Raw genomic sequence first — 25,303 nt, forward strand, 5'->3', positions numbered from 1 at the left:
TCTTCTTCTCCTCCTCCCCTCTCCATTCCCTCCTTCTTCTCCTCCTTCCTCTTCCTCTTCTCCCCTCCTTCTCCGCCTCTTCTTCTTTCCTTCTTTCTCCTTCTCCTCCTCCTCCCCCCTCCCACTCCTTCTTCCTTCTTCTCCTTCCTTCCTCCCTCTTCTCCTCCCTCCTTCTTCTCCTCCTTCTCCTTCTCCTCATCTTCTTCTCCTCCTCCCCCTCTCCTCCCCCTCCCTCTCCTTCTTCTCCTTCCTCTCCTCCCCTCCTTCTCTCCTCTCCCTCCTCCTCTCTTTTTCTCTCTCCTCTTCTTTCTCCTTCCTCTTTCCTTCTCCTTCTCTTCATCTTCTTCTCCTCCTCCCCTCTCTTTCTCCTCCTCCTTCTCCTCTTCTTCTCCTCCTTCCTCTTCCTCCCTTCTCCTTCTCTCCCTGCCTCTCCCTCTCTTCTTTCTCCTTCCTTTTCTCTCCTTCTCTTCATCTTCTTCTCCTCCTCCCACCTCTCCTCCCACTCCTTCTTCTCCTCCTTCCTCTTCCTCCCCTCCTCTCCTCCTCCTCTTCTCCTCTCTCCTTCTTCTTCTTCTCTCTCTCCCACCTCTCCTCCCTCCTTCTTCTCTCCTCCTCTCCTCCCCTCCTCTCCTCCTCTCCTCTTTCTCCTTCTTTTCTCCTTCTCCTCATCTCCTTCTCCTCCTCCTACCTCTCCTCCTCCCCCTCCTTCTTCTCCTCCTTCCTCTTCCTCTTCCTCCCCTCCTTCTCTGCCTCTCCCTCTTCTTTCTCCTTCTTTTTCTCCTTTTCCTCATCTTCTTCTCTTCCTCCCACCCCTCCTCCCACTCCTTCTTCTCCTCTTCTCCTTCCTCTTCCTCCCCTCCTTCTCCTCCTCTCCCTCTTCTTTCTCCTTCCTTTTCTCCTTCTCCTCATCTTCTTCTCCTCCTCCCCCTCTCCATTCCCCTCCTTCTTCTCCTCCTTCCTCTTCCTCCCCCTCCTTCTCCGCCTCTCCCTCTTCTTTCTCCTTCTTTTTCTCCTTCTCCTCATCTTCTTCTCCTCCTCCCACCTCTCCTCCCACTCCTTCTTCTCCTTCTTCTCCTTCCTCTTCCTCCCCCTCCTTCTCCTCCTCTCCCTCTTCTTTCTCCTTCCTTTTCTCCTTCTCCTCATCTTCTTCTCCTCCTCCCCCTCTCCTCCCCTCCTTCTTCTCCTCCTTCCTCTTCCTCCCCCTCCTTCTCTGCCTCTCCCTCTTCTTTCTCCTTCTTTTTCTCCTTCTCATCTTCTTCTCCTCCTCCCACCTCTCCTCCCACTCCTTCTTCTCCTCCTTCCTCTTCCTCTTCCTCCCCTCCTTCTCCTCCTCTCCCTCTTCTTTCTCCTTCTTTTCTCCTTCTCCTCATCTCCTTCTCCTCCTCCTACCTCTCCTCCTCCCCCTCCTTCTTCTCCTCCTTCCTCTTCCTCTTCCTCCCCCTCCTTCTCTGCCTCTCCCTCTTCTTTCTCCTTCTTTTTCTCCTTTTCCTCATCTTCTTCTCTTCCTCCCACCTCTCCTCCCACTCCTTCTTCTCCTTCTTCTCCTTCCTCTTCCTCTTCCTCCCCTCCTTCTCTGCCTCTCCCTCTTCTTTCTCCTTCTTTTTCTCCTTTTCCTCATCTTCTTCTCTCTTCCTCCCACCCCTCCTCCCACTCCTTCTTCTCCTTCTTCTTCTCCTTCCTCTTCCTCCCCCTCCTTCTCCTCCTCTCCCTCTTCTTTCTCCTTCTTTTTCTCCTTCTCCTCATCTCCTTCTCCTCCTCCCCCCTCTCCTCCCACTCCTTCTTCTCCTTCCTCTTCCTCCCCTCCTTCTCCTCCTCTCCCTCTTCTTTCTCCTTCTTTTTCTCCTTCTCCTCATCTTCTTCTCCTCCTCCCCCTCTCCATTCCCCTCCTTCTTCTCCTCCTTCCTCTTCCTCTTCCTCCCCCTCCTTCTCCTCCTCTCCCTCTTCTTTCTCCTTCTTTTTCTCCTTCTCCTCATCTTCTTCTCCTCCTCCCACCTCTCCTCCCCCTCCTTCTTCTCCTCCTTCCTCTTCCTTCCCCTCCTTCTCCGCCTCCTTCTCCTCCTCTTCTCCTCTTCTTCTTCTCCTTTTCTCCTCCCCCGGTATTTGCTGGTTTATTTATTTATTTGATTTGTCAACCCCTTACAAGATAAATTGGTACAAGTATAAACATGAGTAGGAATGCAGGAAATAGGTACGACTAAATGGGGACAATAGGACAGGGACAGTAGGCACAATGGTGCCCTTATGCACGTCCCCCTTACAGACCTCTTAGGAATGGGGTGAGGTCAATAGTGGTTAGTTTGAGGTTAAAGGAGTGGGGTTTAGACGATGTAACAACAGGGTCACGTAGTGCATTCCAGGCTGAAGTCGTACTTTCTGCAGTCGAGTTTGGAACAGTTTACATTGAGTTTGTATCTGTTGTGTGTTCTTGCATTGTTGTGGTTGAAGCTGAAGTAGTCATTGACAGGTAGGACATTGTAGCAGATAATTTTGTGTATTACGCTTAAGTCCAACCTTACGTGGTGTAGTTCTCCAAACTACTCCAAATTTTTGCTACCGGTTCTCCAGAACCGGTCCGAACTGGCTGAATACCATCTCCGTCTTCCCCTCAGCTATACATTCTGGTATTCCCTCTTCAATAAATTCTGTTCTGTGTCTTTTGATTTCCTCAAGAGTTGTACTCAGGTGGGCTCGTTTTTCGATTCCTTCTCTAGATTTGCTGAAGTGGTTGAAGGTCACTTACATTAATCTAGTTTGGCTTTGCGAGGGAAAACATCTTTTTCTTTGCCATTTACTGATTTTTAAATTTAAACCTGGTGATTGGACTTCATGTTGGGTTGTTTTTCGAGCATGTTTTGCCAAGCCTGGTGCTTCATCACACAGAGAGCAGAATATAAATAGAATTAACCAAAATAAAAAGAAATTGCTACTTATATCACGGAATCAACTGCTGACGTTCCCCAGCAACCGATGCAATATATATATAGCTGTCTTTATTAAGTCCAGTAAAAATCCTTATCCTCCAAAAATTCCTTTAACCACCCAGATTGGTGGCCCAAAATGAGAATCAAATCCACATTTTAAGCTTGAATTGAGTTGAGAGGTTTCTGCAGGATGGCGCGAAGAAAATCACCCATAAAAAGCAAGTAAAGTTGTGATTGTTCCATTGTGGGTGCCATCTTGACTTTTTTTGACCTTGGGAACGCACCTGGCTATGTCTTTTATTATGCTCTGTCTGGATATTTTTGTCCTATATCTCCCACTAGCTCAATATCCATGCTTCGCTATGGAACTATGTGGGTTGGCCTTAGTTTTTGGGGAGGAAAATAAGGGGAAAAATTGTGCCTCTGCCTACCAGCATCCGTCAGTATTCATTGGCTAGCGTCCTGTCAGTGTTTGAGAGAGTTGAGGGCTGTCTGGAAACTGAAGCAGAATTTGCTGTGTGAGTGAGGAGACAGCAAGGAGCCTGGGCGTGGCTTAGCTCAACTGTTCTGTACTAAAGCTGTTTGGTGCTGCTGTGAAACTGAAACTGAAACTCCTCTCCTCTGCTTGTGTTTTGCATTTGGAAGAGATTTCTTTTCAGGTGGGGAGGGGGAGTTGAACTCCTTAGCATCAGAGCGTGTTAATAATAATAATAGTAGGAAATACTCTAAATGCTCTGATGGTCATTTGGAAAAATCCTTTCTTAGTGAGCACCTAGAAGCCAAGAGGAACATACGTGCCAAATTTCAAGTTTGTAGGCTTGACGGGTTCTGGAGATTTTGTGATGATGCGTGAGTGGTATTTCGCTTTTATATGCATATATAGATTATTGAGTTTATGAAGTTATTTTTATTTTATTTTTATTTATTAAATTTATATGGCCACCCATCGCAGTAAGATGTTATTCTGGATGGTATCTAATGATCCAAATTGGGTACTTTTTTTCTTCTTTCATTTTTCTTTTTTAATATATATATATATAGTGTTACAATAAAAGACAAAGCATTGGTTTAAAACATAAATAATACCTTGTATTATTTGGGTAGCGAGGAGCCTATACAATGTTGATTAGATATTAATCCTCAGCTTATGACCGCAAAGCTTTATTACAGTCATAAGATTTCTGGGGGTCTGTGGGAAGGGGGCTTTGGTGGGAGAGGATTTCTGTTCTGAAGGTGAAATTAAATCTAGAATAAATTGCTCCAGTAATGATCGTCCAGCCTTTTCTCTACCAAATGCTGTTTTCCAGAGCCTCTTGTCTCTGGGGTGAATCCAACAGCCAATACAGTCTACCAGAAAACATTAGAAAAAAAACAGTTAGAAATTAGAAAAAAAATGAGTCTCTGGAAAAAGTGCAGAGAAAAGCCACAAGAATGATTTGGGAGGGGCTGGAGGCTAAAATATATGAAGAACAGTTACAAGAATTGGGTATGTCTAGTCTAATGAAAGGAAGGACATGATAGCTCCGTTCCAATATTTGAGGGGCTCCGACAAAGACAAGGGGGTCAGACTATTTTCCAAAGCACATGAAGGCAAGACAAGAAGGCAAAACAGATGGAAACTAATCCAGGAGAGAAGCAACCTGGAATTAAGGAGAAATTTCCAACAGGGAGAACAATTAACCAGTGGGACAGCTTGCCACCAGAAGTTATGAATGCTCCATCGCTGGAGGCTTTTAAGAAGAGGCTGGACAGCCGTTTGTCTGAAATGGTATTGGGTCTTCTCCTGAATGAGAATATAAAAGTAAATAGAAAAAGCATTTGGAGGGTGGGAAGAGAAGTGAGGAAGGATAAGAGAAGAAAAAGAAACAGGATCACTGACTTCCCACTCTCTCTGTTGCAGTAAAATAAGGCATTAACATCACATCTCAACTTTTTGCTTTTCCATAATAACATGAACGAGCTATTTTTGTAAAGATCGGCCAATCTACTTGGTCAAACCCCAAACCAAAATTTCGTTCTTTTCCCCTTCAAGCACAAAGTGCAGCTTTTCTATTTCCTTTTGTAGATCAGGGGGCTGGTCTAGAAGACCTCCGGAAGCCCCTTCCAACTTTGTTATTCTGTATTTTATAGCTGCTCCCCCCCCCACACACACACACCTGTGTCCCAAAGCAGGAAGAAAACCAGGTGCTATTTGGCTGCTTGCCATCCCCTCCTGCCTCAACTGGATGAGGCAAAAATATCCTTCTATCCGTCACCGAAGCGGAAAGTATACAGTTGACCGCTGGATCACCCTGCAATGAGGGGTTGTTGTTTTTTGGCCTTGCCAAGACCTGGTAACTGAGCAAGCAACCTGTCTAGCTGGAAAACATCCTACGCTTACCTAAGCAATCCAGCCACTTTAATTAAAGTGGGAAGCTGTAAAATTACTGGTTTCTGGCTCGGCCAGAGAACGTCTGCTGCTTTGCGGTCAAGGTTGGGTCTCCTATAGACAGAAAAGGCCACGTGGGAGCCACGCCGCTCGCACCGCGATGGACAGCAGAGTTCATTCAGGTTTCTGCGAGTGTGAACGTCACGTGGTCACCCTCGGTCTTTAGAGCAGTGGTCGCCAACCTTTTGGACCACAGGGACCACCAAACTCATAATTTTAAATCCCGCGCAGCTTGGATTCATTGCTTTGAGGGGTACTTTGGGGGTGACATTTCTCTGCGGATCACCAAAATTTTCTTGTGGATCACCAGTGGTCCCCGGCCCACTGCTTTAGAGGGCTTGTCGGGGGTCCAGTTGCAGGTTGGTTCTCCTCCATTTTGTGGTCTGGATTCCCTCTCCCATTATCTCAGCTGGTGTTTTGGATGATAGGACATTCAGATTAATAGAGTTGGAAGGGACCTTGTAAGTCATCTAGTCCAACCCCACGCCCGGGCAAAGAGACCCTACACCATTTGTGACAGATGGCGATCCAGTCTCTTCTTGAAAGCTTCCAGGGATGAAGGTCCTTCCAACTTTGACACAAATTCCTCCAGATGTTTGGAGAAACTCAATTTAAGCAGAGCGATCAAAAGGAATCCTTGAAGAAACCAGGAGGGGGCAGGTGGAGGCTCTGATATTTAGGGACAGGTATAATAAATTTGGGGAATAGATGACTCAAGTTTCCCCCAAACGACTGCTGGGCTGAGAGATGGCTGATGTCACTGAAGAAATGGTATAGAATCTCCTGCTTGGGCGGGGTGGGTGGGTGGGTGGGGGTTGGACTAGATGACCTACAAGGTCCCTTCCAATTCTGTTAATCTAAAAGTGATTATAGATAAAATGTATATGAATGTATATAAAGGTATATAAATGTAGATATTTACTTGAGATTGATTTGTACAACAATTTGTATAATAATGATGACACAGTACTGTTAAAATGAAGATCAATGTGTGTAAAAGGTGAAAAAAGAACAATAAAATTTATTGTTAAAAATATAAATAAAAGTGATCTATTTGGGGAGAGGTGGGTTATGGGGCTCCAAGAAGCAAGCCAGGGAGGACACCAAACTCAGTTTGCTTTTTCTTTTTTTTTTTTGCATGCATAACATTGCTCTGCTAAATTTTAGTGGCACTCGACTAAAGAAATGAAATTGTGGGGGTTCATAAAATTAGCAGGGCTGGAAATGTTACCCCAAAGTCCCCGGGTTGCTCATCCCAGCTTCAGCAGCACTCACAAAAGGGGATGAAACAACAACAAAAAAGTCAGAAATAACATATATTATTATTATTATTACACAAGGTTAACCTAGTTTGTGAATTAACCCGGTTTCTGGAAGGAGACAAGAGGCGGATCACTCCTCTTACTACCATTCCTGAGTTCCCAGCTCCCCCTAGTGGCTATGCGCAGTCATTGCTGGCAATACAACTCGCTCCGCCCCTCGGAAATTTCTTATTGGTCGCCTGTGCCCGTCCTCTCGTCTTCGATTGGACGAAGCGCCTTTCATTATCCGGAAGGAGGCAAGATGGCGGCTGTAAGACCGGCGTGGGTGGATGGGTGGGTGTGTTGCTTTTTTAGGGGAGTGTGACTGCATTTTCACGTGTCTTTAACTGAAAGGGGAGGGGGAGAGCATTGTAAACCCCCCCCCTGCAAGAATTATTAAGGGTAGAGCAGTAGTATCCTTGAATATTGGCTTGTGTAGTTATTCCCATATGGTGGACTGCCAATCCCATCCTCCACAGCCAGCATGGACCAAAGAGGGGAGTTGGAATCTCACTGGTCTGCCAAAACTCAGCAGGGAGGAAGGGGCATTTATTTTAATGTGCAAATGCTTTTTGACAGTCCAAGGTGTTTATTTAAAACAAAAACAAAAAAACACCTCCGTTAGGATTACCTTGTGGTGCCCCATCCAAGTCCCAAATTGGCATTTGGCTCTGCAGAGAGCTTTGGAGCCAGCTAAGGATGCTCAAGGGCTGAGTTTAAATTGCAACCATTCTGCAGATGGATTTTGCATGGCCGGGGAGTCATGTTTGATAGCAATCGCTGCCTTTCTTGCCCAGCCCATCTCTCTCTCTCGCTCTCCAGAAGCGCCAAGGCGGGGATGTCCTCTGTTTCGCTGGCTACTGTTGAGGTTGTCTTCCAACCCCTGAAAAAAAAATTGGCCATCCCTCTCTTTAGAATAAATAGAATAGAAAGTAGAATAAGGATAGGGTAGGATATGGGATTACGGATCAGATGTTTTGATTTAGAAAGGTGACCTTTCTATCTTGTCAAAGTTCAACAGATTTAACTGAATAACAGAGTTGGAAGGGACCTTGTAGGTCATCTAGTCCAACCCCACCCCCCCAGCCCAAGCAGGAGGCCCTACACCATTTCTGACAGGTGTCAGTCCAGTCTCTTCTTGAAAACCTCCAGTGACGAAGCTCCCACAACTTCTGAAGGCAACTTCTGTTCCTTGGGTTGATTGTTCTCCCTGCCAGAAAATTTCTCCTTATTTCCAGGTTAAATTTCTCCTTATTCAGTTTCCATCCATTGTTCCTTGTCTGGCCTTTGGGTGCCTTGTAAAACAGCTTGACCCCTTCCTCCTCTCTGTGGCAGCCCCTCAAATATTGGAAGACTGCTCTCTTGTCTCCCCTGGTCCTTCACTAGACTAGGATAGGATAGGATATGGGATAGGATTTGGATAGGATAAGATAGGATAGAATAGAATAGAATAAGGAATAGGAAAGGATTGGAAAAAAATAGAACAGAGTAGAATAGAATAGATTTAAGGGATAGAATAGAATATTGGAATATAGAATAGAATATTGGAATGAAGAATAGAATAGAAATAGAAATAGAATAGAATAGAATACAATAGAATACAATACAATACAATAGAATAATGCTGTAAGGGACCTTGGAGGTCTTTTAGCTCAACCCCCTGCTCAATCCCCTGTGTTTGTGTGTTAATATTTTGTCTAGATTTGGCATAGCCTTTCTTGTAACTACTAGGCATCTCTTTGTTTTCATGGCTACATTATATTGCAGCAATTTCCCTCATTAGTTGGTGCTGATTTACTCTGCATCAGGTTTCCAGTGTCTCTGATTTAAGCACCAAGCCACTTTAGTATTTGTGGTAAATAGTTGAGCGCTGAACTTCACCTTGATTGCTGCAAAATGTGCTAAAAGTTTCCTTTTTATGGCAGATGGCTGCAGAATATAAAACAGCAGATACCCTGGTGACTTTAATGGCTACTACGTGGAGATGCTTGTGGATGATACACACGGAGGGTGTTAATTTTTAGGAGCCTTAGATGGCTGCTAGTAATTCACGTTTCCTGCTTTAATAAAGCATCCACTCCTAAAAGACAGAGCAGAGGAGCTATAATTAAATGGAGGCAGGAGGTCTGACATGAGTGTGCTGACAGGTAGCAAAACCCACTCCCTTTTCTCTCCTAAATAGCTCAAAATGGGCATTAGCCATGGTTGGGTAAAACAAATTTAGCCCATTCTTTGAAGACTCGGTAAGCTTTAAATTGGGTGCTGCAATTCTTCAACATCTCATCAGTGACCCCAATTTGAGCTTATTTCAAGACTTTAACAATGGGGATTATTATTTGTTGCAGAACGCAGAAAAATCACGTTACAGGAGGAAACTGCCAAATGTGGCTGGAGTGTGTGATTTGAGTGGGATAGCAGAGAGATAACAGAGAGAGAGAGAGAGAGAAGAGAGAGAGAGAGAGATTAAGAAAAAGAGATTGAGAGACAGAAAAAGAGGGAGAGAAAGATTGAGGAAAAAAGGATGAGAGATTGAGAGAAAAAGGTTGAGAGGTTGAGAGAAAAAGAGATTGAGAGACAGAAAGATTGAGAGAGAAAAAGGAGAGAAAGATTGAGAAAAAAGGTTGAGATTGGGAGAAAAAGAGATTGAGAGACAGAAAGAGATTGAGAGAAAAAGGAGAGAAAGATTGAGAAAAAAGGTTGAGAGAGAGAGAGAAAGATTGAGAGATAGAAAGAGTGGGAAGGAGAGAGAATGAGAAAAAGATTGAGAGATTAAGAGAAAAAGATTAAGAAAGATTGAGAGATTGAGAGAAAAGATTGAGAGAAAGATTGAGGGATAGAGAAAAAAATAGATTGAGAGAAAAAGATTGAGAGAGAAAGATTGAGGGATAGAGAGAAAAATAGATTGAGAGAAAAAGATTGGGAGATTGGGAGAGAGAAAAGAGAGATAGGGAGGGAGAGATTGAGAAAAAAAGATTGAGAGAGAGAGATTGAAAGATAGAGAGAAAATAGATTGAGAGAAAAAGATTGGGAGATTGGGAGAGAGAGAAAGAGATAGGGAGGGAGAGAGGTTGAGAAAAAAAGATTGAGAGATTGAGAGAAAAAAATTGAGAGGAAGATTGAGGGATAGAGAGAAAAATAGATTGAGATAAAAAGATTGGGAGAGAGAGAAAGAGAGATAGGGAGGGAGAGAGGTTGAGAAAAAAAGATTGAGAGATTGAGAGAAAAAGATTGAGAGAGATTGAAAAGAAAAAGATTGAGAGAGAGAGAAAGAGATAGGGAGAGAGAGAGAGAGAATAATATCATGTTCTCTCCTGGTTTAGAGTTTTAGAGAAGATATAGCAGTTCCTAAGAGGCTAGACACTGTTCCTAACACTTAAGTTAGGTGCTGTTATTGGTCAGTCATTGCAGGCTAAGATATAACGCCTTTCTTGCACAATTCTGTTTCTGTTCCAGACCATAGTGAGTAGAAAACCTTCCTTCTGGAAATGGCCTTCCCTTTTCTAGACCTTGTGCTGATCCAGGGGCCGTCAGCCAAAGGGTGGATTTGTACCTCAGAGCCGCCTCTTCCCCTTTGCCAATAAAGACTTTCGTGGGAAGACTGAAAAGAGCCCCAGATGACTTGGTCACCGGGACACCATGAGGATGGCACCTGTTCCTGCCACCCCTCTTCAGTGCAGAGCGTTCGCCAGACTCTGGATGAGATGGATTTCGAGAGAGGTACGGGAAACGCTGGGAAAAAGTGCCGTTGGGAGCTTGCAGAGGCTCAGGATAAGGATTCCTTGTGGCAGAGAGTTCCAAAGGCAGGATTTTTTTTTTAATCAAAATACAAAACAGCAGCACTCTTGTCACCTCAACACACTTTTTGTGGCATTCTTCAAGGTGTGCGTTTGCTTTACAAGGAAAAAAAAAATAAGAGCATGATTTCTGAAGTTCATACTGACCAGGTACTGCAAATTGCTTGGAGAAGGAAGCAGTGGGAAAGAGGTCAGATATTTATATTTTCAGGGATGTTTTGCTTTTTATTTCCTTTTATTTTTTATGATTTATCAATTTGGAGATTTTACTGAGCTCAAGTCATATATTTTTTTTCTTTTTTAATATGAAAACAACTGTTTTTTGGCTTTGGTCATTTTTGTTCACATTACATTGAACATCAGTGGTACGGTCATAGGAATTATATTTCCATAAACAAGTATTTTTGGAAATATATCTGTTTTTTTTTTAAAAAAAGAGAAACAGTTTTTAAACACCTACTGTCCGTCCATTGCTGGACAGTATGGGTTTTTTTGAGATAGTCAAAATTCTGCAAAATCCAATCTTTCAATTTCTCCAGTTTCCTTCTTCCCACTGGTTATCAAGGACTGAAAGGAGAGGAGAGAAAAACACTTGTAGGGTTTTGATTTAATCACAATCTGAAGAGAGAGTAGATGTTGGCTAAGCCAGGGAAGGAGTCAAACGGAGAATTAGTTTGGAATCCCTGCGTGGTCACCAAGGAGCAAAGTCCAATCTCCTTTGAATGCCGATGAACTTTATCTAATCAAGGGGTGTCCAACCTTGGCCTCTCTAAGACTTGTGGACTTCAACTCCCAGAATTCCTCAGCCAGCTTTGCTGGCTGAGGAATTCTGGGAGTTGAAGTCCACAAGTCTTAAAGTGGCCAAGGTTGGACACCCCTGATCTAATCTCACTCGGTTGCAAACGGTCAGTCTGCAAAGATTCTTTCATAGAGACTTGAATAATAAAACAGCTGATTGAAATGTCCCAAAGGTGCTTTTTTTTCTCCCAAGAGGCAACTGGACTTTCTTGTTTTTTTCTTTTGAAGTTGTTTCGCTTCTCATCCAAGAAGCTTCTTCAACTCTGACAGAACAGTAGGGAATGAAAGGGTTTTTTTTATTCCCTGCAGACAGCTGGTCATTTGCATTCTTTTAGCAAGTCATTAAGGCCACCTGGTGGTTTATGTGTGTCCTCAGGGTTTCATCTGAGTAGTGCTACTGGGTAGTAAACCTCGAAGTGCTTCAGTGACCCTCTAAAAAGGATGCAAATGACCAGCGGTCTGCCAGGAATATCAATCCTTCCCTTCCCCACCATCCAGTCCGAGCTGAAGAGGCTTCTTGGTTGAGAAGCAAAACGTCTTCAAGGAAAAACCAGAAAGTCCAGTTGCCTCCTGAAAAAGCACCTTTTGGGAGAACCATAATATGGAGGACTGAGAATCTCTACAGACTTGGAGCTAATTGAAATCTTCACCTATGGATCTGGTTGTCGCCCTCCCCCAAGCCCCATAGCGGCTGAGGATTTGGGGAGTTACAGTTCCTACATAGGCAAGATTTCTGATTGGTGAAAGCCGGTAGCTAATTTTAAGGTGTTCCTTATTCTGAATCTCCGCGAAAGGATTGTACCGTGTTTACTAAAATAAAAAAATAAAAAATTGTTTGCATAGGGATCTGGAACGCTGCGCTGAATGGAGACCTAGAAGGGGTCAAGAGACACGTCCTCCGCTGTGGGAAACCTAATGAGCCAGACCCTTTCGGATACACAGCTTTGGTGAGTGCTTTCAAGAGCAGGCAGGACAGTGAGGAGACTCCCAAAAATTTCAGAATGAGGTAGCCATAGCAATAGCCCTTAGACTTATGTGCCACTTTATAGTGCTTTCACAACCCCTCTCCAAGTGGTTTAAAGAGTCAGCCTCTTGCTACCCCCCCCCCCCAATAATCTGGGTCCTCGTTTGACCAACCTCGGAAGGACGGAAGGCTGAGTCAACTTTGAGCCGGTCAGGATTGAACTTGTGGCTGTGGGCAGAATTAGCCTGCGATACAGCACTCTAACCGCAGCACCAACATGGCTTGCTTGCTTGCTTGCTTCCTTCCTTCCTTCCTTCCTTCCTTCCTTCCTTCCTTCCTTCCTTCCTTCCTTCCTTCCTTTCTCCCCCTCCCTTCCTCCTTCCTTCCTTCCTCCTCCTTCCTTCCTTCCACCCTCCCTCCCCCCTCCCTTTCTTCCTCCCCCTCCTTCCCTTCCTTTCCCCTCTCTCTTCCTCCCTCCCTTCCTTCCTCCCTCCTTCCTTTCTCCCCCTCCCTTCCTCCTTCCTTCCTCCCCTTCCTTCCACCCTCCCTCCCCCTCCCTTTCTTCCTCCCCTCCCTCCTTCCCTTCCTTTCCCTCTCTCTCTCCCTCCCTCCTTCCTTCCTTCCTTCCTTCCTTCCTCCCTTCCTTTCTCCCCCTCCCTTTCCTTCCTTTCCCTTCCTTCCTCCCCTCCCTCCCTTCCTCCTTCCTTCCTTCCTCCCCTTCCTTCCTTCCCCCCTCCCTCCCCCTCCCTTTCTTCCTCCCCCCTCCCTCCTTCCCTTCCTTTCCCTCTCTCTCTCCCTCCCTTCCTTCCTTCCTTCCTTCCTTCCTTCCTTCCTTCCTTCCTTCCTTCCTTCCTTCCTTCCTTCCTTCCTTCCTCATAAGCCATGCAACCCTTCTCCGTTCCTCCCTGTGTGTCCTAGGATGAAGAGGGGGTGGGCCTGGCTCTTCCTCTGAACTCCCTCTCCCTTGTTCTACTTCTCCCCTGCTCTGCCCAGCTGGACTTTGCCCTTCCCCAGTTTCCTCCACAGCCAACAGAGCCACACAGATTCAGGGGCATGACACTTAACCTGAACTTTCTGGTGCTCCATTAAGGAAGCTTCTACTGGGAGGAAGGCCTCTTGAGGCAGAGACCACTAGCCTTTTATTACCCAATTTTATTACCCCTTATATTAGCACCGAGTGGCAACTTTATTATCTGTTAAAAATAGACAATAGTTTATTTTACCGGATGCCAAGGATGTGGTAACGCTAGGATTGAATTTGTTGCTTGTTTTAGAGCTGTAACTTTAAGACGTTCTTCGATTGTTCTTGACGTCTGCATTAGTTACTGTGTTTTAAACTGCTCTAAACTGCTCTGTGTCTTAATGTGTTATGACCTGTAGTCACCACAATACACTTTTTTATATAGTGGGGGGGGGGGCAGCTAATTAGCTCTCTGCTTGATTTATTAGGTACAGAACTAAGGATGTAGAAAAAAAAAGTGCTTTAGGTATGGTATGGAAACCTGGAAATGAGGTCTTTAAAGCAGCTACAATATCTTTTGGGTTTGCAGGGATGCACTGGAAAAAAAAGGTGGCTGTTTTAATAAATATCAGGAAGGTGTTTGGGTGATTGACATCTTCCAAGTGCCTCTAAACGCAAGTGTTTCTCAACTTCAGCTGGTTTAAGATGCGTGGACTTCAACTCCCAGAATTCCCCAATGGCTGGCTGGGGAATTCTGGGAGCTGAAGCCCACACATCTTAAACCAGCTGAAGTTGCCAAACGCTGCTCTTAAAGCATTGCCAGCTTTTCTGCCTCCATCAAGTTACATAACAATATTCCGATAAAGGCAATAGTCCTTTAAAGCAAATTTCATGATGTCAGGACAATAGAAGCAGGAGTGAAACATTTCTCTTAACATCATGAATAGGTAAATGAAATAACTCAACCTTTCTTGACTGTCTTAAACCAGATCTGGGCATTTTTCGGCCTTTGGGCCACCCCCTTTGGCTGTCCCTGTCCAGCCCATAATAAGCCCAGTTTCTCATGTGTGCTACCCCGGGTCTAAAGGATGATAAAGCAAGCACCAGAGGAAATTTCACCATCGGGATGTTGCTGTTAGAAAGGTATTGGCTTGCTTGGACCCCCAAACTATTTGGTCTGGATTGTGGGACGGACACCAAAGAAAAGAAGCAAATTATAAACAGCTTCCTAAGAGAAAATGTAAATCTCCTGGTCCCTTTTGTACCTCTTAGCCTTGAACTGTTTAGATTTTATGGAGACAGGTTCTTGACATGGAAACAAACTATGGAAGTTAATGAAATTGATCCAAAGACAGTAAGGCTGTTTAGTTACCTTGTGCTAGTCTTAACTTTGTATTCATTTAACTTCATATTAATCTAACTAACCCTAACACGGGGCTCTATCTAGCAAAATGAAATTCGAGGTAGAGAAAAGTAAAGACTTACACTTAGGCAAGAAAAACCAAAAGCACACCTATAGACTGGAGGAAACCAGGCTTAATAGCAGGAACTGGGAGGGGGATCTTGGAGTCTTAGTGGACAACCAGCTAAATATGAGCCAGCACGTGTGCAGTGGCAGCCAAAAAAGCCAATGCAATCCTAAGTTGGGATTCAATCAAGATCAAGAGAGGTGCTAATACCACTCTAAAAAAAGTCTTAGTAAGACCACACCTAGAATACTGCATCCAGTTTTGGTCACTCCACTTTTATGAAAAAGATGTTGAGACTCTATCAAAAGTGCAGCAAAGAGCAACCAGGATGATTAACAGAATTGGAGCAATGGTGGAATTCAATTTTTTTTACTACTGGTTCTGTGGGCGTGGCTTATTGGGTGGGCATGGCTTGGTGGTCATGTGACTGGGGGTGGTCATGCTTGGTGGTCATGTGACTGGGCGGGCGTGGCTCAGTGGTCACGTGACTTGGTCACGCGAGTGTGCACGGTGGTCATGTGACTGGGCAGGCATGGCTTGGTCACGTGACTGGGTGGGCGTGGCCAGCTCAATGTCACTCACGTCAAGGGGTGCCTCGCCTGGCCCCTCCCCTCCCAGCCATTCCTTGTCACACCCAGCCTCAACTTATCTGTGTAGTTCTGTAAAAATGTTGATCACCTTTTTTTTTTTGACTTTATTATCTACGTACTACAGGTATCCTTTCACGGACCACTGAAAGGAGGAAATGGCTCACATGCTTTGCCCAAGGGTGGTGGGCAACAGGCTTTTAAGGGGCTGCTAGAAAGAGAGAAGTGGGGTGGGGGGCAATGTATTTTCCAAAGCACCAGAAGGCAAACAAGAAGCAATAGATGGAAACTGATCAAGGAGAGAACTTGGGGGGTTGTGTAAACCCATCTAAGCTTGTGCTTTGATTCATTTATGACATCAGTGGATGTGGCAGGTGACTCCAGAAAACAGGTGCGTTCCATAATCCAGGTCCCGGTGACTCAGAGGATATTATGCATGAATCCTCAACTGCCAGGCATGCCGTCTGCTTCGGTGGGAAGTTGAGGTGCCACAAAAGGACCCCTTTTCCTGTTTCCGCAGCACTACGCCAGTCGCAACGGGCATTATGACACCTGCCTTTTCCTCCTGGGCCATGGAGCCTCCTGCAATGTCCGCACCCATGGCGGGGCCACCCCGCTGCATCGAGCGGCTTACTGTGGTCACAGAGCAATAGTCAAGCTGCTGCTGGACCACGGAGCTGATCCGGCTGCCATGGATGACGATGGGAAGACCTGCCTCCACAAGGTGTGCAAATGTGTGTGTGTGTGTGTGCAGGACAGCCCCAGTGCTCTCCCGCCCTCTTCTCTAGACAGATGGTTGGGGATAATAGGGTGAAATTGTTAAACCAGCCAGAAGGTGCTGTGAAGCATTGTGAGGCAGTATAGCGCCACGGTGGCGTAGTGGCTAGAATGCAGTATTGCAGGCTGACTCTGCCCACAGTCTAGAGTTCGATCCTTTACAGAACTCAAGGTTGACTCAGCCTTCCATCCTTCCGAAGTCGGAAAAATGAGGACCCAGACTGTTTGGGGCAATAAACTGACTCTATAAACTGCTTAGACTCTGTAAAGTGGTATATAAGTCTACGGCCTATTGCTATTGTTATTGCTTGCCTTCCTTCCTTCCCTTCCCTTCCCTTCCCTTCCCTCCCTCCCTCCCTCACTCTCTCTCAGTGGTGAGAATGCAGTATTGCAGGCTAATTCTGCCCATTGCCAGCAGTTTGATCCTGTCTAGCTCAAGGTTAACTCAGTCTACCATTCTTCTGAGGTCGGTAAAATGAGGACCCATATTGTTGGGGCCAAATGGTGAGATTGTACACCACTCTATGAATATTGTAAAGCACTACGTAGCAGTATATAAGTCTAACTGCTATTGTTTTGTTATCCCAGCCGTAGAAAATATTGGATGAGCCAGTGATTTTGGCTTGGGATAGGAGATTGTCCTCTGCCCCAATGGATAAGGAAGATAGGAAGGTTCTGGTGTGTTTCACAAGATGAAGGGCCTCCAGGCTATGCTGAAAAAAAAACACTCAGGCTTAATCATCAGGAGGTAGATTTACTAATAGCCTGAGATGGGACAAGGCAGCTTCTTCTATAACCCTTGGAGAGTTGAGCTGGAATCGTATCTGAACAGGTTTGAGATCACATAGACTTGGAACTTTTTAAGACTTGTGGACTTTCTTTTTTTGAAAAAATACTTTATTAGTTTTACCTTTAAAAGAACAACACAACTACCAGTTATGTACAACAAAAAGACAAACAGACCTTAGCATAGGCCAAGAGGGAAAGAGAGGAAAGCCTAAGAGAGGAAAAAGGGAAGAGTAAGGAAATGTCTGAAAATGACTAAACAAATTTATTTTGAGCATGCAAACAAGCCAGGGAGATGGTTAGCCCACAAACTTAAGAAAATGAAAGAAAAAAGATTGATACACCAATTAATGGACGAGAGGGGCAATTTGCAAGAGGAGATAGAGAAGAAAAAAGAGATCACTTTTAAATACTTCGAAATTATACAAAAAGGAAGAAGTCTGTGAGGACAAAATAATGAAATACCTAGAGGAAGCGAACGAAAAAGCAATTGGAGAGGAAGAGATAGAATTATTAAACAAAAATATAACATGGTCCGAACTGAAGTCAGCAATAGAGAAGCAAAGTAACAATAAAGCGCCAGGACCGGACGGGATACCTGTAGAACTTTACAAAACAATCATAGAACAAATTGGACCACTGATGCTGGAAGTATTCAATGAGGTACTCCTAGCAGCCAAGATGCCGGACTCATGGAGGAGAGCCTTAATTTCGCTGATCCCGAAGGAGGACCTAGACCATAGACTTATTAATAATTATAGACCAATCTCGCTCCTGAATGCAGATTACAAACTATTCTCTTCTATAATAGCCAATAGACTAAAACAGGTTCTAAACACACATATCCATGAAGATCAAAATGGATTTATCCCATTTCGACAAATTAAGAATAATTTAAGAACAGTGATAGACATTTCAGAATACTATGAAGCCCATCCGGAAAAACAATTTGCATTTATGTTTTTGGACGCTGAAAAAGCATTCGACATTTTAAATTGGCATTTTTTAATTCAAAAAATATACAATATGAATCTCGGCACTAGATTCAAAAACGTCGTCACTACAATTTACCACACCCAACAGGCAAATATTCTAATAAATGGGGAACAAACTGGCCCGATAAAAATAGAAAAAGGGATAAGACAGGGTTGCCCTCCCTCTCCTCTGCTTTTCATATTCGCCCTAGAATCTCTTGACGTATATTAGGCAAAATTCGAGAATTAGAGGACTGAGGATTAAATCAGAAGAGTATAAAGTACAAGCCTTCGCTGATGATTTGGTTTTCTTTCTGGAGGTGCCCATAGAAAAAGGACATAACTTATTAGAAGAACTAGAACGATTTGGAGAAGTCGCAGGATTTAAAATTAATAGGGGAAAAACGAAATTAATGTCTAAAAATTTAACAGGAGACCAGAATAAAGAACTAGAGACAATAATGGGAATACAGGTGACAAAAAGAAATTAAATACTTAGGAATTTGGCTTACTCCACAAAGACTTTTGGACTTTCAACTCCCACAATTCCTCAGCCAGCTAGGGAATTTTGGGAATCGAAGTCCACAAGTCTTTTTTTTTTTTAGTATATTTTTTTTAATTCATAAACATTTTGAATACAGTGTATTGTCAGGGCATATCATTTACAAAAAAGTAAAGAAAGAACAAAAAAGAATATTAACACATATACTAATAACAATAGTGTAAGGATAGTTTTAACTAGATTTCTCTTTGTATTAGCTCACTTGTAATTCTGTTGATTATATTGTCATATTTATAATTCTAAACCATCTTTATATTTAATTCATACATAGCAATAATCTTTCATTCATCTAATTTCTACCTTTTATCTCTAACCACTCATAAAATCTGTTCCATGTTAAGTAATATTCTGCGTCTTTGTCCTTTGTTATTAATGTCAATCTGTCCATCTCTGCACATATAATATTTTCCTAATTACATCCTCATTTGATGGAGTGTTCTCATTTTTCCAGTATTATGCAAATACAATCCTTGCAGCTGTCAATACATGCAAAACTAAATATATAGTCCTTTTATCATAGCCCTCCGGCATAATACCCAACAAAAATATTTCTGGTTTCAGAACTGTATGTTTGGTGCTCGATCATCTTTTCCAACAAAGTACCGTATTGCCGGCGTATAAGACGACTTTTTTGCCCTGAAAACATGCCTCCAAGTGGGGGTCGCCTTATACGCCGGTAAATACGTTGTCACCGGTGCAAGAGCGATGGGGGCGGGGCTCCGCAACTTGCGAAGCCCCTTCAAGCCCAGCCGGAGTCTCTTCCTCCTCCTTCCCCCACCCACCCCTCCGCCCGGCTCGGGGCGCTTGCGGAGGCCAATCTGGAAGTGGGGTGGGGGTGGAGCGGAGGGTCTTCTGGCGGGGCCGCTTCGCCCAGCCAGCCCCCGAGCCGCTTCGCCCAGCCAGCCCCGAGCCGCGTAATGGCCCGGGGAGTGGGAGGAGAAGGTGGTGGTGGACTGTGGCGCCCTCCTTCTGGGCAGCGGGCGGGGGCGGCAATTTGCTCCTCCCGCTTCTCCCTCCCTCTTTGAAAGACCGGGAGGGCTGTGCTTGGGGCGGGGGGTTTCCTCGGGAAGTTCCTGATGGGACCCTGCTGGGCAGGGCCACCCGGCTCCCGAGCTGCTTTCCAGGGTCCCCTTGGGAAGAAAAGGGTCCGTGAGCGGTGGAAGAAGGCGAGGGACCTCCTCCCACCCCGTCCCGTCCCACCCCTCCTCTTGTCCTCCTCACTTAAGAGAAAGATCCGCCTCCCTGCACCGAGCTGCCACCCGGCGCGCGTCTCCCGGCCAGCGCCGCTTGCACTTGGGAACCGGCCAAGTGACTTTAAAACCGAGCGGAGGCCAGAGATAGCCGAATTACCCTCCACACCACACACACACACACAGAGAGAGAGAGAGAGAGAGAGAGAGTTGGCAGCTGTCTATCCCCACCCTTGGAGTCCCGATGCACGCACGCGGGGCTGTCACAAAGAAAGGGAGAGGAATTGAGTGCCAGCCTGAGAAAGGCGAAGCTGCCTCTCTAAAGCATTTTGGTGGCTTTGTAAGTTTGGGGGAAAGGGGTGGGGTGTCAATCAAGAATTATATCCAGAATACCCCAAGTGTTACAACTTACCGTATTTGCCGGCATATGAGATGACTTTTTGCCCTGAAAAACATGCCTCCAAGTGGGGGGTCGTCTTATACGGCGAGTATATAACAAACTCTATATTTTGAGTGGAAATGTTGGGGGTCGTCTTATACGCCCAGTCGCTTATACGCCGGCAAATACGGTATGTATTGTCGTGCAATTATTTTCTTGCTTTCATACAAGTCCACCACATATGATAATAAGTACCTGATTACACTTCCAATATTTGGCGGACATAATGCTAAATATTTTTGCCAGTCTTGCCGGTGGCAAGTGCCACCTATGAAACATTTTACAGAGATTTTCCTTATATGCAGTAGCCGTTGTCAGTTTATAGTTCCTATCCCAAAGGTTTTTTTGCCATTTATCCAATTCTATAGTATAACCCCAAAAAAAATTGCCCATACAATCATTGTTTCTTTGGCTTGTTCTGAAGTCCACAAGTCTTAAAAGTTCCAAGTTTGGAGACCCCTGACAGGCTAAGCTTTGAGTCTCCATCCCTATCACCCAGGACTCAACATGCAGTTGAGTGTTGTTTGTAAGACAATTCTTCCCTCGCTTCCTTCTCTTCCATCATCTTCCCCCACCGCTAAACCACCTCCATTGCTCAGTTGGTCAAGGGAGACAGGCCATGGGATGGCTTTTCTGATCTAGACTTTCCCAACAGCACAAAGCCTTCATCCCGATAAACCCCTTTTATTTAGTTTACAGTGAATTCCCCTCCAGCAAAGTCCTGGCCAACAGTCTTTCAAGATATTTCCCAATTACAGACCTTTATCAGGCTTGGAGAGTTGCCAGGCTGATATCTTCCAAATGCCACTCTGTAGCAGACAATACTTGGCAAGTGGTCAGAAACAGATCTTTACCCTAATGCAGGGGTCCCCAACCACCGGGCCCCGGACCGGTACCGGTCTGTGGATCATTTTCTACCGGGCCGCCGGTTTGCTGGGCGCTGCCATCTTGTTTCGATGAGAAAGTGCTTCCGGGTGAGCATTTCCGGTTGGAAAGCGGCGTTTGGGTCCTGAAGGAATCCTTGCGCCTTAATTTCATCGAGGGGGGGGGGCGGCTTTGAACGAAGAACCGTCCCGATGGCGGAGGAGATTAAGAAAGCACAAAAAAGCACAAAAAAGGTACAAAGGAGGAGTTGAAGGTGGCGGGGAGAAGCGGGGGACGGCTGGCTGGCCGGTCGCTCGGCTCGCCTTGCCTTGTCATGCGTGCTGATGCCGGTACCGGGCCGCGGATCATTTTGTGATGCCGGTACCGGGCCGTGGCACAAAAAAGGTTTGGGGCCACTGCCCTAATGAATTGAACTAATTGTCTCCTGCAAACCCCATTCCCCTTTTGCTCCTCTTTATTCCCTATGAGATGGGCCATTCACCGTCCACCTGTGGTTTTACTCCCGAGTCGACCCTTGTTCCTTAGCTGTTCTCTTCTTCCGGCAGCTCTGTGCATGCGCACTCTGGGAACAGGCTCCAGCTGTTCTTCTTCCTCCCTGATGTCTGACTCTGAAGGCAGCTGATTACTGTCAGACAGCCCTGGCCCCATCTCTGCCTCTGACACAGAGCCCTCATCAGAGCCTTCCCCAGACTCCAGGACCGGCCCATGTTCCTGCCCAACCACCTCACTGTCCCAGTCTGCTGCTGGCGGGCCATAACAAAGGGTTTTCTCTTGCTCCACTGTGATGGTTCTCTCTCTCTCTCTCTCTCCAGGCAGCAGAGAATGGGCACCAGGAACTCTGTGAGCTTATCTTGGAGTGCCACCCTCAGCTGAGGCACATGCAGGACAACAGCCAGAGACGTGCTGGTGACTTGGTTCCTGCCAGGAATGAAGGCTTGCGGAAGAAACTTTTAGATCTGTGATTTGTTCCTTGAAAAACCTGCCTGTTCCTTAAGCCAAACGTCCATGTTGCGTCTTCTCTTCTGAAATTACACAGGAGCAGCTGAACTGAATTCAGTTTCTAACTGTGTTTTCCCCAAAATAAGACCTCCCCAGAAATAAGGCCAAGCTCTTATTTCAGGGCTCAAAATAATATAAAACAGGGTCTTATTTTGGGGGGGAAACACAGCAGTTTTTATCTCCGCAGTGGGCTGTTTTTCAGTTAGGGGTTCTTCAGAGGTGGGTGGAAGCCACAATACTCAAAATCCTCCAATCAACATGCTACTCCAGGGCTTCTGCAGAGCACTTGGTTGGGGAAGGAAGATGTCTGTGGCCTGAACTTTGGAGAAGGTTTCAGCCTGGCCACAGAAAGCCAACGGATTGGGAAGATGGGAGCTACCATCCCAGGATTATGGTGGACTCTGAAAGGTGTAGGGAATCTCTGTTTTTCTAGAAGCAGAAAGATGAGATGTTTTGATTTAGAAAGATGACATTTCTATCTTGTCGAAGTTCAACAGATTTAATAGAATAACAGATTTGGAAGGGACCTTGTAGGTCATCTAGTCCAACCCCCAAGCCCAAGCAGGAGACCCTACACCATTTCTGATCGATGGCAGTCCAGTCTCTTCTTGAAAGCCTCCCACAACTTCCGAAGGCAACTTCTGTTCCATGGGTTGATTGTTCTCCCTGTCAAAAAATTCCTCCTTATTTCCAGGTTGAATCTCTCCTTGTTCAGTTTCCATCCATTATACCTTGTCTGGCCTTTGGACGCCTTGGAAAATAGCTTGACCCCTTCCTCCTCTCTGTGGCAGCCCCTCAAATATTGGAAGGCTGCTATCCTGTCTCCCCTGGTCCTTCTCTTCCCTAGACTAGCCATGCCCAGTTCCTGCAACCATTCATTATATATTTTAGTCTCCAGTCCCCTAATCATCCTGGTTGCTCTTCTCTGTACTTTTTCCAGAGTCTCAACATCTGTGGTGACCAAAACGATGCAGTATTCTAGGTGTGGCCTTACTAAGGCTTTACGGAGTGGTATTAGTACCTCCCTTGATCTCAATTGTATCCCTTTGTTAATGCAACTTAGGATTGCATTGGCTTTTTTTGGCGGCTGCTGCACACGGCTGGCTCATATTTAGCTGGTTGTCCACTAAGACCCCAAGATCCCACTCACAGTTCCTGCTATTGAACCTGGTTTCACCCAGTCTATATGTGTACTTTTGGTTTTTCTTGCCTAAGTGTAGGACTTTACTTTTCTCTACAATACAGGCAGGCCTCTGGAGATAAACACCAGGGAATAAGGTTTCGGATTTGGTTGATTGTTCTCACTGTCAGAAAATTCCTCCTTATTTCCAGGTTGAATCTCTCCTTGTTCAGTTTCCATCCATTATTCCTTGTCTGGCCTTCGGGTGCCTTGGAGAATAGCTTGACCCCCTCCTCCTCTCTGGGGCAGCCCCTCAAATACTGGAAGGCTGCTCTCCTGTCTCCCCTGGTCCTTCTCTTTACTAGACTAGCCAAGCCCAGTTCCTGCAACCATTCATTGTGTGTTTTAGCCTCCAGTCCCCTCATCATCCTGATTCCCTGCCATTCTGATCCTGCTTCCATTTCCTTTTTCCTATCTTCCATTTCCTGTACATACAACCCCAGTTGAGCCCAAAATTTACGTTGTTAAGCAAGATATTCGCTTTCTCCCCCCCCCCTCGTTTTGCAACCTTTGTTGCCACCGTTGCTAAGTGAATTGCTTGCGGTCATTAAGTTAGTAACATGGTTGTTAAGTGAATCTGGCTTCCCCCTTGACTTGATTTGTCAGAAAGTCTCAAAAGGGGATTATGTGACCCCGGGACACGGCCACCGTCATAAATACGAGTCAGTTGCCAGTTGAATTGTGATCACACGGTCACGGGGATGCAGCAACGGTCATAATCTGAAAAACGGTCGTAAGTCGCTTTTTTCAGTGCTGTTGTAACTTTGAACGGTCACTGAATGAACTGTTACCTGTACAGCTCTGTTAAATACCTCTTCTATATCTTATATCTGTTGCATTGTTTAATTTCTGGATCAATTAACAACTTCATCAAGTAAATCCCCCAGACTAATTAGGGTTTTTTTCCCCTCCTCCTATGCAGTCCTAGACTTTTAAGAGGATACTTGAGTTTAGTCAGTACTTGATTCCAAATTAAAGACCCCCTGACAGATGGCTGCCTAATCTTTGTTCGATCCCATGCCACGAAAGGGAAACCCAGGGTTTTTCTAGATCCTTGCTTCTGCTGCCCTTAACAGTCTGGAAGTTCTCCCTAAGGGTTGTTTGGGCCTTGCCTCCTTTCCATCAAACCTGTAAATCAAAAATTGATTTCCTTCTCTGTGACATCCTTCTGGCCAGTTGAAGTATCTATCCAACTTCTATCTTCTATATAGATAAAAGCAAAATGCCCCTCATGCATCATCACAAAATCTCCAGAACCGTAAACCCTACACACTTGAAAATTTGGCACGTATGTTCCTCTTGGCTTCTAGGTGCTCACTAAGAAAGGATTTTTCTAAATGATCATCAGAGCATTCGTATTTCGTATATTATTATTATTAACACGCTCTGATGCTAAGGAGTTCTACTCCCCCTCCCCACCTGAAAAAAAAATCCCTTCCAAATGTAAAACACAAGCAGAGGAGAGGAGGTTCAGTTTCACAGCAGCAAGCAGCTTTAGTACAGAACAGTTGAGCTAAGCCACGCCCAGGCTCCTTGCTGTCTCCTTGCTCACAAAGCGAATAATGTTTTACTTTCCAAACAGCCCTCAACTCTCACAAGGTGCTAGCCAGATGAAAACCAATGGATGCTGGTAGGCAGAGGCACAAATTGTTCCTCCCAAAAAACTAAGCCCAGCCATATAGTTTGGTAAAGCCTACAAACTTGAAATTTGGCATGTACGTTCCTCTTGGCTTCTAGGTGTTCGCTAAGAAAGGATTTTTCCAAATGACCATCAGAGCATTAGCTTTCCTATATTATTATTATTATTATTATTATTATTATTATTATTATTATTATTATTATTATTATTATTATTATTATTATTATTATTATTATTATTATTAACACACTCTGATGCTAAGGAGTTCTACTCCCCCTCCCCACATGAAAAAAAAATCCCTTCCAAATGCAAAACACAAGCAGAGGAGTTTCAGTTTCACAGCAGCAAGCAGCTTTAGTACAGAACAGTTGAGCTAAGCCACGCCCAGGCTCCTTGCTGTCTCCTTGCTCACAAAGCAAATACTGTTTTACTTTCCAAACAGCCCTCGACTCTCACAGGATGCTAGCCAGATGAATGGATGCTGGTAGGCAGAGGTGCAATTTCCCCCCCTTATTTTCCTCCCCCAAACCTGAGCCCGACCACATCGTTTCGTAACGAAGCAAAAAGCCAAGTACCACTCACTCAAGGATTTATATACCGTAAATACCTCACCAGTCAGAATTGAAGAAGCTTCTTGGATCAGAAGTAA

The 25,303-nt window shown here is 45.0% G+C and overlaps 1 protein-coding gene across 2 annotated transcripts; it reads left to right on the plus strand.

Annotated features, from left to right (window-relative positions):
• The first annotated feature begins 6,875 nt into the window (after nt 1-6,875).
• Nucleotides 6,876-24,004, plus strand: ANKRD39 (ankyrin repeat domain 39). Of its 2 annotated transcripts, none has more exons than XM_087969916.1 (5): nt 6,876-6,921; nt 10,104-10,367; nt 12,086-12,189; nt 15,744-15,947; nt 21,649-24,004. In XM_087969916.1, exons 2-5 carry the CDS (start codon nt 10,265-10,267, stop codon nt 21,796-21,798), a joined length of 561 nt encoding a protein of 186 aa, XP_087826042.1. In that variant the 5' UTR covers nt 6,876-6,921; nt 10,104-10,264; the 3' UTR covers nt 21,799-24,004. The 2 variants fall into 2 exon arrangements, with proteins under 2 accessions (XP_087826042.1, XP_087826043.1); XM_087969917.1 differs by lacking the exon at nt 6,876-6,921 and adding an exon at nt 6,923-6,944.
• Nucleotides 24,005-25,303: the final 1,299 nt, after the last annotated feature.

Source organism: Notechis scutatus, chromosome 7 (assembly GCF_049901735.1).
Source record: "Notechis scutatus isolate UNSWTSFEM ecotype Mainland chromosome 7, rNotScu1.2, whole genome shotgun sequence".
Taxonomy (NCBI): domain Eukaryota; kingdom Metazoa; phylum Chordata; class Lepidosauria; order Squamata; family Elapidae; genus Notechis; species Notechis scutatus.

What these genes read in the sequence shown, in the direction of transcription:
- ANKRD39 (XM_087969916.1), top strand. Translation starts at nt 10,265, where the DNA reads ATGACTTGGTCACCGGGACACCATGAGGATGGCACCTGTTCCTGCCAC. An exon ending in TGAGATGGATTTCGAGAGAG is followed by an intron (nt 10,368 to 12,085) that starts GTACGGGAAACG and finishes TTGTTTGCATAG; the next exon opens with GGATCTGGAACGCTGCGCTG. An exon ending in CTTTCGGATACACAGCTTTG is followed by an intron (nt 12,190 to 15,743) that starts GTGAGTGCTTTC and finishes CTGTTTCCGCAG; the next exon opens with CACTACGCCAGTCGCAACGG.